The sequence below is a fragment of the Hypanus sabinus genome, chromosome 11 (assembly GCF_030144855.1).
Source record: "Hypanus sabinus isolate sHypSab1 chromosome 11, sHypSab1.hap1, whole genome shotgun sequence".
In the NCBI taxonomy this organism is placed as follows: domain Eukaryota; kingdom Metazoa; phylum Chordata; class Chondrichthyes; order Myliobatiformes; family Dasyatidae; genus Hypanus; species Hypanus sabinus.
Genome location: NC_082716.1, coordinates 14,527,798 through 14,543,800, shown reverse-complemented (window position 1 = coordinate 14,543,800; position 16,003 = coordinate 14,527,798). Strand labels below are relative to the sequence as shown.

General features: G+C 40.8%; 1 protein-coding gene across 3 annotated transcripts in view; it reads right to left on the bottom strand.

The window, feature by feature from the left end:
- Positions 1–16,003, bottom strand: part of LOC132401711 (calcium-activated chloride channel regulator 1-like) — a 67,582-nt gene that overhangs the window by 27,541 nt on the left and 24,038 nt on the right. For all 3 annotated transcript variants that reach the window (XM_059983819.1, XM_059983818.1, XM_059983820.1), the window contains 4 exons: positions 9,473–9,623; positions 8,223–8,331; positions 3,326–3,491; positions 2,297–2,515 (listed from right to left, as the gene is read on the bottom strand). In XM_059983819.1, the coding sequence (XP_059839802.1) occupies positions 2,297–2,515; positions 3,326–3,491; positions 8,223–8,331; positions 9,473–9,623 (645 nt within the window). The remainder of the gene's footprint in view (positions 1–2,296; positions 2,516–3,325; positions 3,492–8,222; positions 8,332–9,472; positions 9,624–16,003) is intronic.

Genomic DNA, 16,003 nt, shown 5'->3' with positions numbered 1-16,003 from the left:
AAAAAAGCATAACAATGCCACTTTCACCTTAGATGGTTGAAGAAAAATAAACATAGAAAACCTACAGCCACAAAGTTGTGCCGAACATCTCCCTACCTTAGAAATTAGTAAGGTTACCCATATTCCTCTATTTTTCTAATCTCCATGTACCTATCCAAAAGTCTCTTAAAAGACACTATCGTATCTGCCTCCACCACCGTTGCCAGCAGCCCATTCCACGCACTCAACACTGAGTAAAAAACAATGATCCAGAAATCTGAATCCCTGCTCCTTGCTCCAATCCATCAGCCACACATTTATTCCCCACCTCATTCTATTACTATTTTCACTGTCACGTGGCATAGGCAGTAATCCTGAGATTACTACCTTTGCAGTCCTACTTCTCAACTTCCTTCCTAATTCCCTGTAGTCTGTTTTCAAGAAGTAGTTAGGCATGAGACCCCAAATCCTTGGGACTTTCTACAGGGACAGAATTAAGAGCATCCTGACTGGCTGCATCACTGCCTGGTATGGGAACTGTACTTCCCTCAACCGCAGGACTCTGCAGAGAGTAGCACACCTGTGGATGTGAACTTCCCACTATTCGGGACATTTACAGAGATAGCTGCTTAAGAAGGGCCCAAAGGATTATTGGGGACCTGAGGTACCCCAACCACAAACTTTTCCAGCTCCTATCATCAAGGAAATGGTACCATAGCATTAAAGCCAGGTGCAACAGGCTCCAGGACGCTCTTTTCATCAGGCCATCAGACTGATTAATTCACACTGACACAACTGTATTTCTATGCTCTATTGACTGTATTTTTGTTTATACTATTTATTACAAATTACTATAAATTGCACATTGCACATTCAGAGGGAGACAAAGATTTTTACTCCATGTATGTGAAGGATGTAAGAAATAAAGTCAATTCAATTCAGTGTGTTATGTGAAAACAGAGGAGCAGTGCACAAAGCATTTCCCAAAACAACATCAAAGCAAAGAGGAAGGCTCAGACTACAAATGCAGCAAATGTGAGGTAGTCATATTCCAAAGCTGTAACCTGCCTATGGAAAGTCCGACAATAATTGTGGGAAGAAGAATCATTTTATAAACTGCTTTCAAAGCTGAGGCTACCAGGAGAAAGGAGCACATAGCTGGGGGAAATGAAGCAAGTCTTTGTGATTCTTCTACAGCAGGATTTCTCAACTGGGGTTTTGCAGGAGATAGTGATTTAAATAATAAAATCATTTTTGAACTTCATGCTATGTGCGATGCTAGCACTTGCAGTGGTAGGCAGTGACCAAATAGCCTCATTAGCAATCTCATTAGGTCTCCAGCCCAGTATGGCAGTGCCCAGTAGAATCATGTTTGAGTCCTCTCCCTTACGAATTACCTTCCCCAATTTCCCCTTATGTGCCACTTACCCAAGTGTTCATTTTACTGTTCATTTTACACTGTTCATTTTACCCAAGAATCTCAGTTTCCAGTTGAGGGATCAGGTTGGAAAAATTAATCTTTGTAGCTGTTTGGATTGTCTAAAAAATGTGTCCTCAGCATAATAAAGGTTGTGACACTGTCCTAAGTATGTAGTCGCTTTGAGTCTCTGTTATTCACAGCTGGTTAAACAGAAGAAAAATTGTTTGTTTCCACAACTCTATTCTACCATTGTCTAACCATTTGATTATAAAACCTCACTGAATGTTTGGGTCCAAGGGATTGCCCATGTATTAAGGTTAGTGTTCCGTGGTTTCTCTGAGTGGTACCAAGGATTGTAGATTTGAGGAAATTAAGGGCAGGACTCTCAGGTAATAAGATGGTAAAGCTGTCCAACTGATCAGTTACACACATCAGCCAAAAGCTCACCCCATCACTGAATGAATGTTAAACCCACTTAAACATTTTGCATAAATTTGAAACAAATGGTGACCATATTTTGTTTCTACACACATACAGTAAAAGAAAATGGAATATTATAGACAAAAAATTGCACAGTTCCCACTCTGAGGCCTCTTCAAGGATCAAGGTTGAACTTTAATCGCCAAATATACATTTACATATCTTGGGAGTTTGCTGTGGTGTGTTGCTCAGGGCACAAAATGCAACAAAAAACAACATTCAACAATGATAACAACTAAAGAATTATATAAAATAAAGAATTATATATAAATAAGAGTGCTAATGCAGTTAGAGGTTAAAAGATGGGAATGAAATAAAATATGCATAAATATATAAATATCAGCATGCATTTGCAATACCACTCTCATTACCCTATCTACACAATTCATTGAATGGCCTGATCATAAAAGACCTTACTGTATTCATGCTTGCTGAAACGTCAAGGACTAAGCAAATCACACGGTCCTTGGCCTGTAGAAATGTGAATGTCAGGTTGCGTGAACCAGTGTAGGGCGAAGAAATGTTTCTGAAATCTTCCGACTGGCTAATCACATCCCAAGTGCTCCTGTAATCGCACATTCTGTTCTGCATGTTGGGTGCTTCTGTATTGTGGGTCTTGTCAGTACAGAATTCAACCTAGAAAAAAAATATGTTAAAGAGCTGAGTAGCTAAAAGCAGGTCCTCAACTGAAAGTTACAACTGATCTCTGAGAGCTATATCAAAGAGTAGCTGGGGGATTATTCCCATTTTATACCTGATAGTTATCCTTTAATCAACATCACAAACAACAGGTTATCTGATCAAAGACAAAAATGTGCCCTATGAACTATTGTGTCAATGCAGAGTTTTTTGCCCTTCTACACTGATCCCATTTGTTCCCATCTGAACTGTACATATTGAACACTGGGTGTATCTACAGGTATTTGATTGTTAGGTATTTAATTAGTAAAGGCATCAAAGGTTATAGGGAGAAGGCAGGAGAATGAGGTTGAGGGAGAAAAATATCAGCTATAATTAAATTGCAGAGCAAAGTCAATAGATCAAATGGCCAAATTCTACTCCTATGCCTTAAGGTCTGATCAGTTTTCCCAAAATGTTAAGGATTATGAGTCATGGAAAATCCTCTTTGACAAAGCAAAAGATACTCTGTAGTGAATAAGGATATTGCCTGGATTGGAGCATACTAGCAAAAAAATAGATTGGCAATGTTGCGTAGCAGTTAGTGTAATTTATTACCGTGCCAGTGACACAGGTTCAGATCCTGCTGCTGTCTTTAAGGAGCTTGCATATTCCTGATATAAACCTGATTCTGAAGCAGCAGAATTCAGGCTGGCCTGGGACATTGCATTGATGATGCTCTGCAGTGATCAACTGTAAATAATACAATGAGCTGCAGGTAGAAAAGTTCATCGTCAGTCAGGAAAGCAGTCCGGTGACTCCACTTACATTCTTCAATCCTTGATTATACATTATTGAAGATGATGCATCCTGGTTCTTCTCTGGATAAAATGTACAATTCCGACCTGGAAATCCTGCCTTTTTATTATTGGTACAGTCTGAACACTCACCACCACTGCAACCTTTAATAACTCCTTTTATCAACTTTGAACACCTGAAAGACCAGTGACAAAAATAAATCAGATTTGTTTCTGAGTGATGGTTCTATCATTATTGAGTAATTGTGTGCCAGCTTTATTAGAAGAGGCTGAGAATTGGAATTTCGCTCTGGTGGAAGGTATACATAGAACACAGAAGAGCTCAGCCCAGGAACAGACACTTCAGCCCACATTGTCACTGCCAAACATGATGCCAAATTAAACAAATCCCATCTGTCTGCACATGATCTGTACCCCCTCCAATGCCCACCTGTCCAAATGCCTCTCCAAGATCACTATTGTATCTGCTTCTATCAGTTTCCCAGCAGAGTATTCCTCACACCCACCATTCTCTTTGTAAAAAATCTTAATTCGTGTATTTCCTTTAAACTTGCTCCCTCTAACCTTACATCTGTGCTCTTTTTCACCCTGGGGAAAGACTGACCAATCTACCTTATTTATGCAACACACACACAAAATGTTTCAGGAACTCAGCAGGTCAGGCAGCATCTATGAAGGAATTTAAACAGTTGGTGTTTTGAGCCTAGATGCTTCATCATGTTCAATAAAGCTGTCCCATAAGATGATAGGACCACAAAACATAGGGGCAGAATTAGGTCATGTGGTCCATCAAGCTTGCTCCAGTATTCTATCCTGACTTATTTATTATCCTTCTCAACCCATTCTCCTGCTTTCACCCCGTAACTTTAGATGCTCTGACTAATTGAGAAATTTATCAACCTCAATCTTAAATATACCCAATGACTTTACTTTCACAGGTGCATGTGGTAATGAATTCCACAGATTCACCACCCTCTGGCTAAAGAGATTCCTATATATCTCCGTTCTAAAGGGACATTCTAATTTCATGGCAACACACATAAATGTTGGTGGAACTCAGCAAGCCAGGTAGCACTTATGGAAAAAAGTGAACAGTCAAACTTTTGGTCCCAAAACGTCAACTGTTCACTCCTTTCCATAGATGCTGCCAGAGTTCCTGAATTATGTTGTGCGTGTTGCTTTGGATTTCCAGCAGCTTCAGATTTTCTTATGTTTGTGATTCCAATTGCCCGATTTTGAAACAAGAACTTATCAACTTCTACTTTAAATACACCCAGTGCCTCCACAGCTGTCTGTGGCAACGAAGGCCTGAAATATAAACTGTTTACTTTTCTGCACAGATGCTGCCTGAACTGCTGAGATCCTCCAGCATTTTATGTGCATCCAGATATCAACCATTTGCAGGATCTCTTGTGTAACCTGTCTGTGCATCTCATAGTTTTATATACTTCTATCTGGTTAACTCCAGATAAAATAATCCAAATTATCCAACTTATGGTTGATTCAGGGAACATCCCAGCTAACGTCTTCTATACCCTTTACAAAACCTTCCTTTGTGTGGTGACCAGAACAGCACACAATATTCCCAAATTGACCTATCCCAGCATTTATACAGCAGTAACATAACTTCCCATATGGTAGAAGGTAGAAACATTCAAGGAAACAGGAGAAAAATTGTGCCAAGAGCCAGAGGAAGTGGGTGAGGTATTAAATGAATACTTTGATGGTATCCAAAAAGGAGAAGGACATGGATGATAGTAAGATCAGTGCAGGGTATGTTTATATTCTAGAGCAGGTTCATATCATATCATATGGTGTTAGGTCTCTAAACAACATTAAGATGGATAAATCCCCAGGGAAGGGATCTATTCCAGATTTTTGACAGAGGAAAGAAAAGAGATTGCTGGAACCTTAACAGAGATTATTCATTAATGGAGATCCAAGCCATTTATTTAGATCGTAAATGACAGAGGTCCCAGCACTGAGCCCACAGACTTCCAATCATTGAAATTTCTAGTCCACATAGGTGGAATTTATTGCCCTACCATCACCAATCATCTTTGTCACCTCCTTAAAAAGCTACTAAATCACTATCTTTTTGGACAAACCAGTTTTGAATCCATGAATCCCATATGTCTTAATCTTCTGGATCAGCCTACCATGAAAGACTTTTGTCATAAGCTTTCCTAAACTCCTGAGCCACACACACAAAATGCTGATCTTTTCTTGGAACTTGTCTCTACCACAGTCAGCAAATCCTAAGAACTTTCTATAGGGATACATCATTGGGACTGACTGGTTGCATCATTGCCTGGTATGGGACTGTACTTCCCTCAGTCGCAGGACTTTGCAGAAAGTGGTGTGGACAGCCCAGCACATCTGTAGATGTGAACTTTCCACTAGTCAGGTCATTTAAAAAGACAGGTGTGTAACAAGGGCCCAAGGATCATTGGGGACCCGAGTCACCCCAACCACAGACTGTTCCAGCTGCTACAATCTGGAAAGCCGTACTGCAGCATAAAAGCCAGGACCAACAGGCTCCAGGACAGCTTCTTCCATCTGGCCATCAGACTGATTAATTCATGCTGACACAACTATATTTCTATATTATATTACTGTACATACTATTTATTATAAATTACCATGATTGCACATTGCACATTTAGATGGAGATGTAATGTAAAGATTTTTACTCCTCATGTATATGAAGGATCTAAGTAATAAGGTCAATTCAATTCAATTTGGTTTGTGTGTTGCGGATTTACTAAAATCCATGCAGACTACATTCATTGCCCTCCCCTCATCAGTCATCTTTGTCACCTCCTCTAAAAACCAATTCAAGTTCTTAAGACCTGGCCTGCTCAACCCAAAGCCATGCTGACTACCTTAATAAATCACCAGTTTTCCAAATACAAATAAATCCTACAGCTAGGAATCCTCTCCAATAGTTTCCCCAACATTGATGTGTGGCTCACCTGCCTATAATTTGCCAGATTACAAATTGTTATTCTTAAGCAAAAAAACAACAAAGATTATTGTCTGGTTTTTATTACATCGGGCACTAAGTGTTTTGTAGGAAATTGGTTTGCAATCATAAAAAGAGCCTTATTAATGTGGACACATATATAATCCAATAGAAAGTTTTAGTCATTTTATACTCCACAGCTAGGTACCTCAACACAGTCATAATTACAACATAAACACAAGAGATTCTGTTGATGTTGGAAATCCAAAGTTACACTCAAGAAAAGCTGGATTGATGAAGGATTTCAGCCAGAATCATTGACTATTTCCTCTCCAAGGATGTTGCCTGACCTGCTGAGTTCATCCCACATTTTGACTGGAATAACAGCAATTAATAATCTGTGAATATTAATGGATCATGAAAAAAATCTAAATCTTGGATGGTAGCCACTTCCAGAAATTAATTGTTTCTTGTCCATAAACCAGAAAAAGCACAGATAAAAGTTGGAATGCATTAGCCAGTGCCAGAAATACTCAGAAGGTCTGTCAGCATTGTAGAAAGACACCTGTTTAACAGTGAGTTTATATCAGTACTGGGAAATGTTAACTATAAAACAAGTAGATAGAACAAAGGGATCTGGGAATATAGGTCCATAATTCAGTAAAAGTACTGGCACAGATTGATAGGGTTGTAAAGAAGCTTTTAGCACAAAGCTTTCATAAATCAAGAGATAGGATGTTACACTGAAGTTGTATAAGACATTGGTGAGGCTTAATTTGAAGGCCTGAGATATAAGGAAAGATTGAATAGCTGCCACTGGACTTGGAGACAAAGAGGCCAACAAATGGGCAGGAGAAGGAGAAGCCAGTGACCGGGTGGAAGAAGGAGCAGCCAGTGGATGGGCCGGAGAGGTTTCGGAGGAGCTAAACTGGGTGCAGAAAGTAATTCTGCTGCTGCTCAAAGACTTCAGAGTTGGTGCACAAAAGCAGTGTGCAGTGTAACTGTGAGTGACTGTCTAGGACTTTTCTCTTTCAATCGAAAGACCATTTGGATATTGGTGATGTGAGATGCCACAGCCCTGTTTCACTTGGTTTGGTGGTGGGACCAGCAACGAGGCTCAAATGGAGTCCAGGTGAGACAATGCTGGCGACTGTGTAGCTTGTTGTCTATGCTTGATCATAAAATTTAGAGTCATAGAATCATAGACGGTACAGCACAGAAAAGGGCCCTTTGACCCATTTAGTCAATGGTGAACCATTGATGTGCCTGTCAGTGCTGCCCTCCAGTGTTTGACCACTGGAATGACAAGCTGGATTGCCAGGAGCTGTACAATCAATTTGCACACATTGCTCAAAGACTTGGACTATTCTCTCTCCCTCTCCCTCCCCAGATTATAATGCACCCTGTCTTGTTTGACTGTATCCATATATGGTTTGAATTACAATGAAACTTCACTTGATTTATTCCTTGGAAAATAGAATATTCAGAGAGGTTTGACAGAGGTATACAAAATTATGAGGTGTAGAGATAAGGTAAATACAAGCATATTTTTTCTACTGAGGTTAGGTGGGTTTACAACCAGAGATCATGGGTGGAGGGAGAAAGGTGAAAACTGTAAGGGAAATATGAGTGGAAACTTCTTCACTCAAAGGATGGTGAGAGAGTAGTCAATGCAAGCTTGATTTCAATGCTTACCGGAAGTTTGGAACAGTACAGGGATAGTAAGGGTATGGAGGGCAATAGTCATGAAGCAGGTCGATGGGAAAAGGCAGTTTCAATGGTTCATCATTGAATAAATGGGCCAAAGGGCCCTTTCCTGTGCAGTACCTTTCTATGATTCTATGATTCTATCATTCTAAATTTTATGGTGCAAAATTAGCTTGGTTGGGGAAGGATGGAGGGGAATTAAATATGATATGCAAAAAAAATTGATTTGTCTCACCCTGTTGCCTCAATGCTTCCATCACTAGATCTGTAAAAGGGCTCCTGATCATCATATTCATTAAATACACCCCACTGGAGGTGGGCCCATTCATGAACAAATGTTCTTCCTGTAGGAAAAGAAGTGTATTTGTTCAATGTAATGCATTAATTTTTTAAAATTTTATTTTCAGATATAGCACAGTAACATCATCTTCTGGCCTAACAAGCCTGCACTGCCCAATCAAACCCATGCAAACAATTCACCTACAAACCCTCACAGCTTTGGAATGTGGGAGGAAACCACAGTGCTTGCAGGAAACCCAATCAGTCACAGAAAAAGTTTACAAACTCCTTACAGATAGCGGCAGCATTTAGTAAGGAGATGATGCAGAAGTTTATAAGGCACTAGTCAAGTTGTGCTTGGAATATTGTCAACAGTTTTGGGCCCCTTATCTCAGACAGGATGTGTTGTCATTAGAGAGAGTCCAGAGGAGGTGCATACAGAATGTTGAAAGGACTAGATGGAGTGGATGTGGAAACGATGTTTCCTCTGGTGGGGGTATCCAGAACTAGAGGGCACAGCCTCAAAATTGAGGAGTGACCTAGGATGAAATATTTCAGCCAAAGAACGGTGAATCTGTGGAATGCCCTGCCACAGACTGCATTAGAGGCCAAGCCTGTGGACATATTTAAGGTGGAAGTTGATATTTTCCTGATTGGTCAGGGCATCAAAGGATATGGCGAGAAGGCAGGTGTATAGAGTTGAGTGGGATCCGGGTTCATGATCAGCTATAATGGAATGGTGGAACAGACTCGAAGGGCTGAGTGGCCTAATTCTGCTCCAATGCCTCATGGTCTAAAAATAGCTTAATCTAGATAACTCTATCCTAAAGCAAGCTAGGGTTTTCAGTCACTAAAAATCACATTTCTGAATGTTTAAATACTGTAGTGATATGTCTCATTTCTCTTAAGGGGAGATTTGGACAGTGAGACAGCGCTGGCTCTCAGATTAGCACCATTAGTATTTCTACATCCTTGATCCACTTTTCCATGTCCTAGTCAAGCCTCCCCTCAACTCCATTCTTATTCTCTCAACACCCACCTGGACAAAGTGTGGTTTATATGTCATCACTTAACTTACCAACCGGCACAAGCTTTTCACCCTAACCATTAACTTCCTATTTTGTATTCCCAGGTTGTTGTCACAGGAAACCACTAGACACAGCTTCATTGGATTCAAAAAAAAAAGCTGAAAAGATGTTAATTTACCTTTTTTGCCATAAACTTCAACCAGACCGTCGTTTAGTAGGAAGTTCGGTGTAAGATGAATGTAGAGCCCCTTCTCCCCACATCCTCCATACTGCAGGGTGTATGGAGTGTCTCCATACAGAGGATTGGGTTCAGCAATGATCACGTTTGCCTGTGAAATATAATTGCCCATTTCCTTGTGAAAATCATTATACTAATTACACTGTGCACAATGTGCCTGTCAGAATAAAAGTAAAGATAACAAGTGTAGGGCACTTTAGTTTTCAGTAGAATTTGAGGCCCTACTTAAGAAAAACAAAGGAGGTATAGGTAAGCAGAAACAAATGAGACGCTTATGGAATATAAGAAATGGAAGCGAACACTTAAGAAAGAAATCAAGGCTAAAAGACAGCATGTATTTCCTCTAGCAGACAAGATGAAGGAGAATCCTAAGGGGTTCTCCAGATATGTTAAGAACAAAAGGATTGCAAGGGACAAAATTGGTTCTCTGGAAGACCGGAACGGTTATCCATGCATGGAGCTAAAACACATGGGGATGATCTTAAATGAATTCTTTGCATCTGTATTTACTCATGAGATGGACACAGAGTCTACAGAAATGAGGCAAAGTGACATCTACTTTATGGACCTTGCACAGATTATAGATGCAGAGGTGTTTGCAATCAGACCCTATGGGAGACCCTGTGTATAGTGATGCGCCTCAGGGATTGGTGCTGGGTCCTTTGTTGTTGTCATTTATGTCATTGATCTGGATGATAATATGGTTAACTGGATCAGCAAATTTGTGGATGACACCAAGATTAAGGGTGTAGTGAACAGTGAAGAAGGTTATTGTGGCTTGCAGAGGGATCTGCATCAGCTGGAAAAATGGGCTGAAAAATGGCAGATGGAATTTAATTCAGACAAGTGTGGGATTTTGCACTTCAGCTGGACCAACCAGGGTGAGTCTTACATGGTGTACAGTAGGGCACTATGGAGTGCAGTAGAACAAAGTGATGTGGGACTACAGGTCCATAATTCATTGAAAGTGATGTCACAGGTAGACAGGGTGGTAAAGAAAGCTATTGGCTTTCATAACTCAATGTATTGAGTGCAGGACATGGGATATTATGATGAATTGTGTAAGATGTTGTTGATGCCTAATTTGTAGTAGTGTATGCAGTTTTGGTCACCTGCCTGTAGGAAAGACGTAAACAAGATTGAAAGAGAATAAAGAAAATTCGCAAGGATGTTACAGGGTCTGGCGGACCTGAGTTATAAGGAATGATTGAATAGGTTAGGACCTTATTCTTTAGAATATAGAAGATTGAGAGGAGATTTGATAGAGGTATACAAGATTATGAGGGGTGTAGATAGAGTAAATGCCAACAGGTTTTTTCCACTGAGGTTGGGTGGGACTACAACCAGAGGTCATGGGTGAAGGGTGAAAGCTGAGCAGTTTAAGGGGAACTTGAGGGGAAACCTCTTCACTCAGAGGGTCATGAGAGTTTGGAATGAGCTGCCAGCACACATGGTACATGCTGGTTCGATTTCAATGTTTAAGAGATGTTCAGATAGCTACCTGGACAGGAGGGCTATGTTCTGGTGCAGGTCAATGGGATTAGGAAGTTTAAATGGTTTTGGCATGAACTAGATGGTCTGGATGGCCTGCTTCTGTGCTATATTTTCCTAAGAGTCTATGAATCATCTCGCCATTCCTTCCCACATAGCCCTCCATTTTTTATTATCCATGTGTCTAAGAATCTCTTTAATGTATCTCCAATGTATCAAGCTTTACCACCACCACTGTCAATGGGTTCCACACATCCATAATACTGTGTAAAAAATTACCTCTTCCCACTACGCACTCCTATCCATTCTGTCTATGCCTTTCATAATTCTATGCACCAGTATCAAATCACCTCTCATTATCTTTTGCTTCAATGAGAAAAGCTCTAGCTTGCTCAGCCTGTCCTCATAAGACATGTTCTCTGATCCAGACAGCACATGGGTAAATCTCCTCTGCACCATCACTAAAGTTTCCACATCCTTCCTATAATGAGGGGACCAGAAATGTACTGTATGCAATACTCCAAGGATAGTCTAACCAGACATTTATGGAGCTGCGACATTACCTCAAGGCTCTTAAACTCAATTCCCTGACTGAGGTGGTACAGTAGCATATTAGCTAGCACAGCACTTTATAGTACCAGTGGCTTGGGTCCTATTTCCACTGCTGCTTATACGGAGTTTGTACATTCTTCCTGTGAGAAGGGCAGAGCTTTGTGATGATGACGCTAATGGTGACTCCTTTCCTTGCATCTTCGGAAACAACTCTATTTCCATCTTTGATGTCTCTTTTTTTCCCTTTCAAGGTTGTTTTGAAGACCCTGACCTGGAGTTACATGCTGACTTTGGTTCTTTGCAGGAACGGGACTTGTTCTCAGGGCCTCATGACTGGCCGGTTTTCAATATGCCAAGGACACGGCCTAGGAAACTAGCATGCCTTTGGGGTGTCAGATTTTCCCGTCTCTGGAGGCAGGCTGGTTCCGCTGATGACTGATGCATTGTGGGAGAACACAGAAGATTGGAAGGAGTGGCTTGCTGCTGGCTATGTACCCAGAGACCCGAGTTGGGCATAGGGCTCAGAAAAGGTGACATAATGGACTATTAGCACCATAATCCGCAAGTTGCTTGTTATATCTCCCCTCTCACTGTGAAATGGGGACATCTCTTTCTCACTTATGAGGGGGAGAGAGAGAGAGGTACGTCAAATACCAGGTTTGTGGGTACTGCAAGCCTGTATCTTTATTGAGGCTTTGCAAGCTTGAGTGCTCAGTGGAGAGCACCAATGCTTCTTTGCTAGTGGGGGAGGAAGGGATTGTAGCTTTGCTGCTGCCTGTGTGTGGGAGGGGGTCTGGTGGGAGGGCTTTGGGGTTCTAGCATTTAACTGTCATTCATTCTTTTGGGCACTCTTCTGTTTTCATGGATGTTTGAGAAGAAAAATAATTTTAGGATGTATATTGTATACATTTCTCTGACATTAAATATACCTGTTGAAACCTATTGACTGTGTGTTTCCTCCCACAGTGCAAAGATGTACTGGTTGGTAAGTTAATTGCTCACTGTAAATTGTCCCATGATTAGGCTAGGCTAAATCAGGGGTTGCTGGGCAGCATGGCTTGAAGTGTCTAATCTGTATTGTATCTCAACAAACAAATAAATAAATAATGAAGGCCAACGCATTACATACTTTAACCATTCTCTCAATTTGTGCAAGAATGTTGAGAGATTTATGGATGTGGATTCTAAGATCCTTCTGCTCTCCCCACTGCTCATAATCCTGCTATTAGCTGTCATCCTGTATTATGCTTTCAAGTCTGACCTTCCAAAATGCATCACTTAACATTTTTCAGAATTGAACTTCATCTGCCACTTCTCGCTCAAGCTTTGATTGCTATCAATATCCTATTGTAACCTACAACAATCTTCTACACTATCCACAACACCACCAACCTTTGTTGGATGGTCAAAAATTCAAAGGATCTTGGTCAGCAGGGATGAGTTGGGTGAAAGGCCCACTTCTATGCTGTGTAAGTCTATGGCTTCAAGTTGTTCTTGTCATTTATATTTGGCCTCTCTGTAGTAATGGAGGAGGTTGATGACAGACAGGTCAGTGTCAGAGTGGAAAGGAAAGTTAAAATGACATGCAGCTGGAAACTTGTGGTAGCCACTGTGGACAGAGTACAGGTGCTCGGCAAAATGGTCATCTGGTCTCTGCAGACAGGTTGATGAACACCTCCACCTATTAATACACTCCAGCACAACATCCACAAAATGCTGGAGGAACTCAATAGGTCAGACAACGTCTGCAGAAATGAATGTTTCAGGCCAAAACTTTTCTTCAGGACTGGAAAGGAAGGGTTAAGATGCCAGAATAAAAAGGCAGGGATAGAGGAAGGAGGATAGCTAGAAGTCAGGTGTGTAGGAAAGGTAAAGAGCTGGAGAGAAAGGAATCAGATAGGAAACAAGAGAGGACCACAGTGAAAAGGGAAGGAGGAGGGGACCCAGGAAAAATGATAGACAGGTGAGAACCGGTAAGAAGCAGGAGTGGGGAATAGAAGGAGAGGGAAGGGAATTTTTTTCTACCGGAATGGGAAATTGATGTTCATGCCACTAGGTTGGAGGCTAACCAGACAAAATATAAGGTGTTGCCTCTCGATCCTCAGGGTGGCCTCATCATGGCACAAGAGGAGGCCATGGAACAACAATTTGGAACAGGAATAGGAATCGAAGTTAAAATGTTTCGCTGCTGGGAAATTCTACTTCTGGTGCTTGACGAAGCGGTTCCCCAATTTATGATGGATCTCATCAATGTGGAGGAAGCTGCAACAGGCGCATTGGACACAATAGGCGACTCCAGCAGATTCACAGGTGAGATGCTGCCTCACATGGAAGGACTGTTTGCGACCTTGAATGGAGATGAGGGAGGAGGTGAATGGGCAGCTGTAGCACGTTGGCCTGTTGCAGGGATAAGCGTCTCTGACCCCTACCACACCTTTTTATTCTGTCATCCTCCCCCGTCCTTCTCAGTCCTGAAGGAGAGTCTCAGCCCAAAATGTCAATTGTTTACTCTTTTCCAGATGCTGCCTGGCCTGCTGAGCTCCTCTAGCATTTTGCGTGTGTCAAAACTTGAATCTTATTTTCATCAGTGTGAGAGGCCACATCACAGGCAGTGAATGACCAAGTTGGAAGAGCGATAGGTGTGGATTACAGGGAGGTATAGTTAATATTTAAAAAGTATCTGATGAATATTTGGATTGCTACGAACCTAGTGTCAGTAAATGGGATTGCTATATAGTTGATGTGGAGCCTGGAGAAGATTGAGGGTCCATTTCTGCGTGTATAACTATGATTCATTGTTAATAAATTTTTACATGCCACACTCTGTAACTGTAAACAGGAACAAACTGAATAGACAATTAAATCACCAAATTACTACCAACCTTGTTTCCGGAGTATAATGCAAAGACTAAAACATTGTGTTATGAAACAAAACTTATCTCATTTTGATATCACTGATTCTGGCAGCATAATTATTCACTACAGAGTATCTTTTGTTTTGTCAAAAAGGGTTTTCCATGATTTGTAATCCTAAACATTGAGAAATTTATACAAAATCAGTTACTTCCCTCAAGCCATCAGGCTGATCAACACCTCCACCCATTAATTAACCCACTCCACCACCCTCAGCCTTCACAACACACACAAGACATTCCTTTCCACAGCCCCTCAACACACTTCAAACCACCCCTCATGACCTTTACTTTTACATTGTGTTTTACGGGATTGCTTTTACAATTATATTTATTCTATTTTATGTGTATTGTGTTTTTATATGCTTCATCAGATTTGAAATAAATCATTTTGTTCTCCTTTACACTCATTTACTGAAGAATTACAATAACCAATATTGAATCTTGAGGAGCAACGTTTGGCTATTTAGCCCATTGAGTCCGTTCTGCCAATTGAGGGTTGGTGAGTCGTAGATCCTGGACAGCGAAGACCTTCATTCACTTGTGCGAATACAGAAATTTGAAAATTGAAGCCTGAACGTCAATCAGAAAACCAGAAGTCAATGCGTAATGGCTGAAAGCTGAAGTGTAGAGACTGGAGACCCAGTGATGCAAGGCCTGGGCTTGGGGTCCCATCACTGGCTTGGGCAGGGATCAATACAAAAAACTGAGGCCTGAATGTGGATCAGAAAACCAGAAATCAAAGACTGGTAGCCAAAGTCTGGAGGACTGTCCATGTATGTGGATGGAAGGGAGAGAAGGGGGCTTGTGTTGCCTTTAAGGCATTTGTTTAGTTTATAATATTTTCATTTTAGTAATTCATTTGTTATCATTTTCTAGTTAAAGTTAAGATTGTTTAAAGTAAATTTGTTGCCTGTGATATATCGCGGCATGTGATGATGTCACACCCGGTTTCGCCGCGTCTTGTGGGAAAATACCGGTTTGGAGAAATGGGAAGGAGGGGGCTTATGTGTGCAGGATCAGCGCGAGAAAAGTTTTCTTTCTATGCACTAGAAACATTAGAGAAGCAACACTAAGTTCAAGAGATAATCGATATGTTGAATTAAAAATGTTAACACTGATTCTGTTAAAAGTAATGACGGTTAATAAAGTTCATGTTTTTTTGTTATTTAAAGAGTTGCGGATAGTTTGTGTTGAAGTGTATTTAAAGCCAGTCGATGGTGTAGGTAGATTCTGACTATGTTGCACTTTAATGTAATATAGTTGTAGTTTTACTTTTGCAAGTATTTATGATGTAAATGTGATGTCAAGGAGGAAACAAATACTGTATATATTTGGTATTGTTTTATCAACAGTTTTCACCATACGTTAATGTGGAAGAGTGAACAGTAATCTTACTGGGACCGCCTCATTGATTGGTTTATGCTTGGTGTTTAGTTCAGAGTTCTTTTACACCTGTGCGAGAACACTACAGGGCTGTTGTGGTGTTGTCTTGTTGCCCTGTGGTGTCCCATGA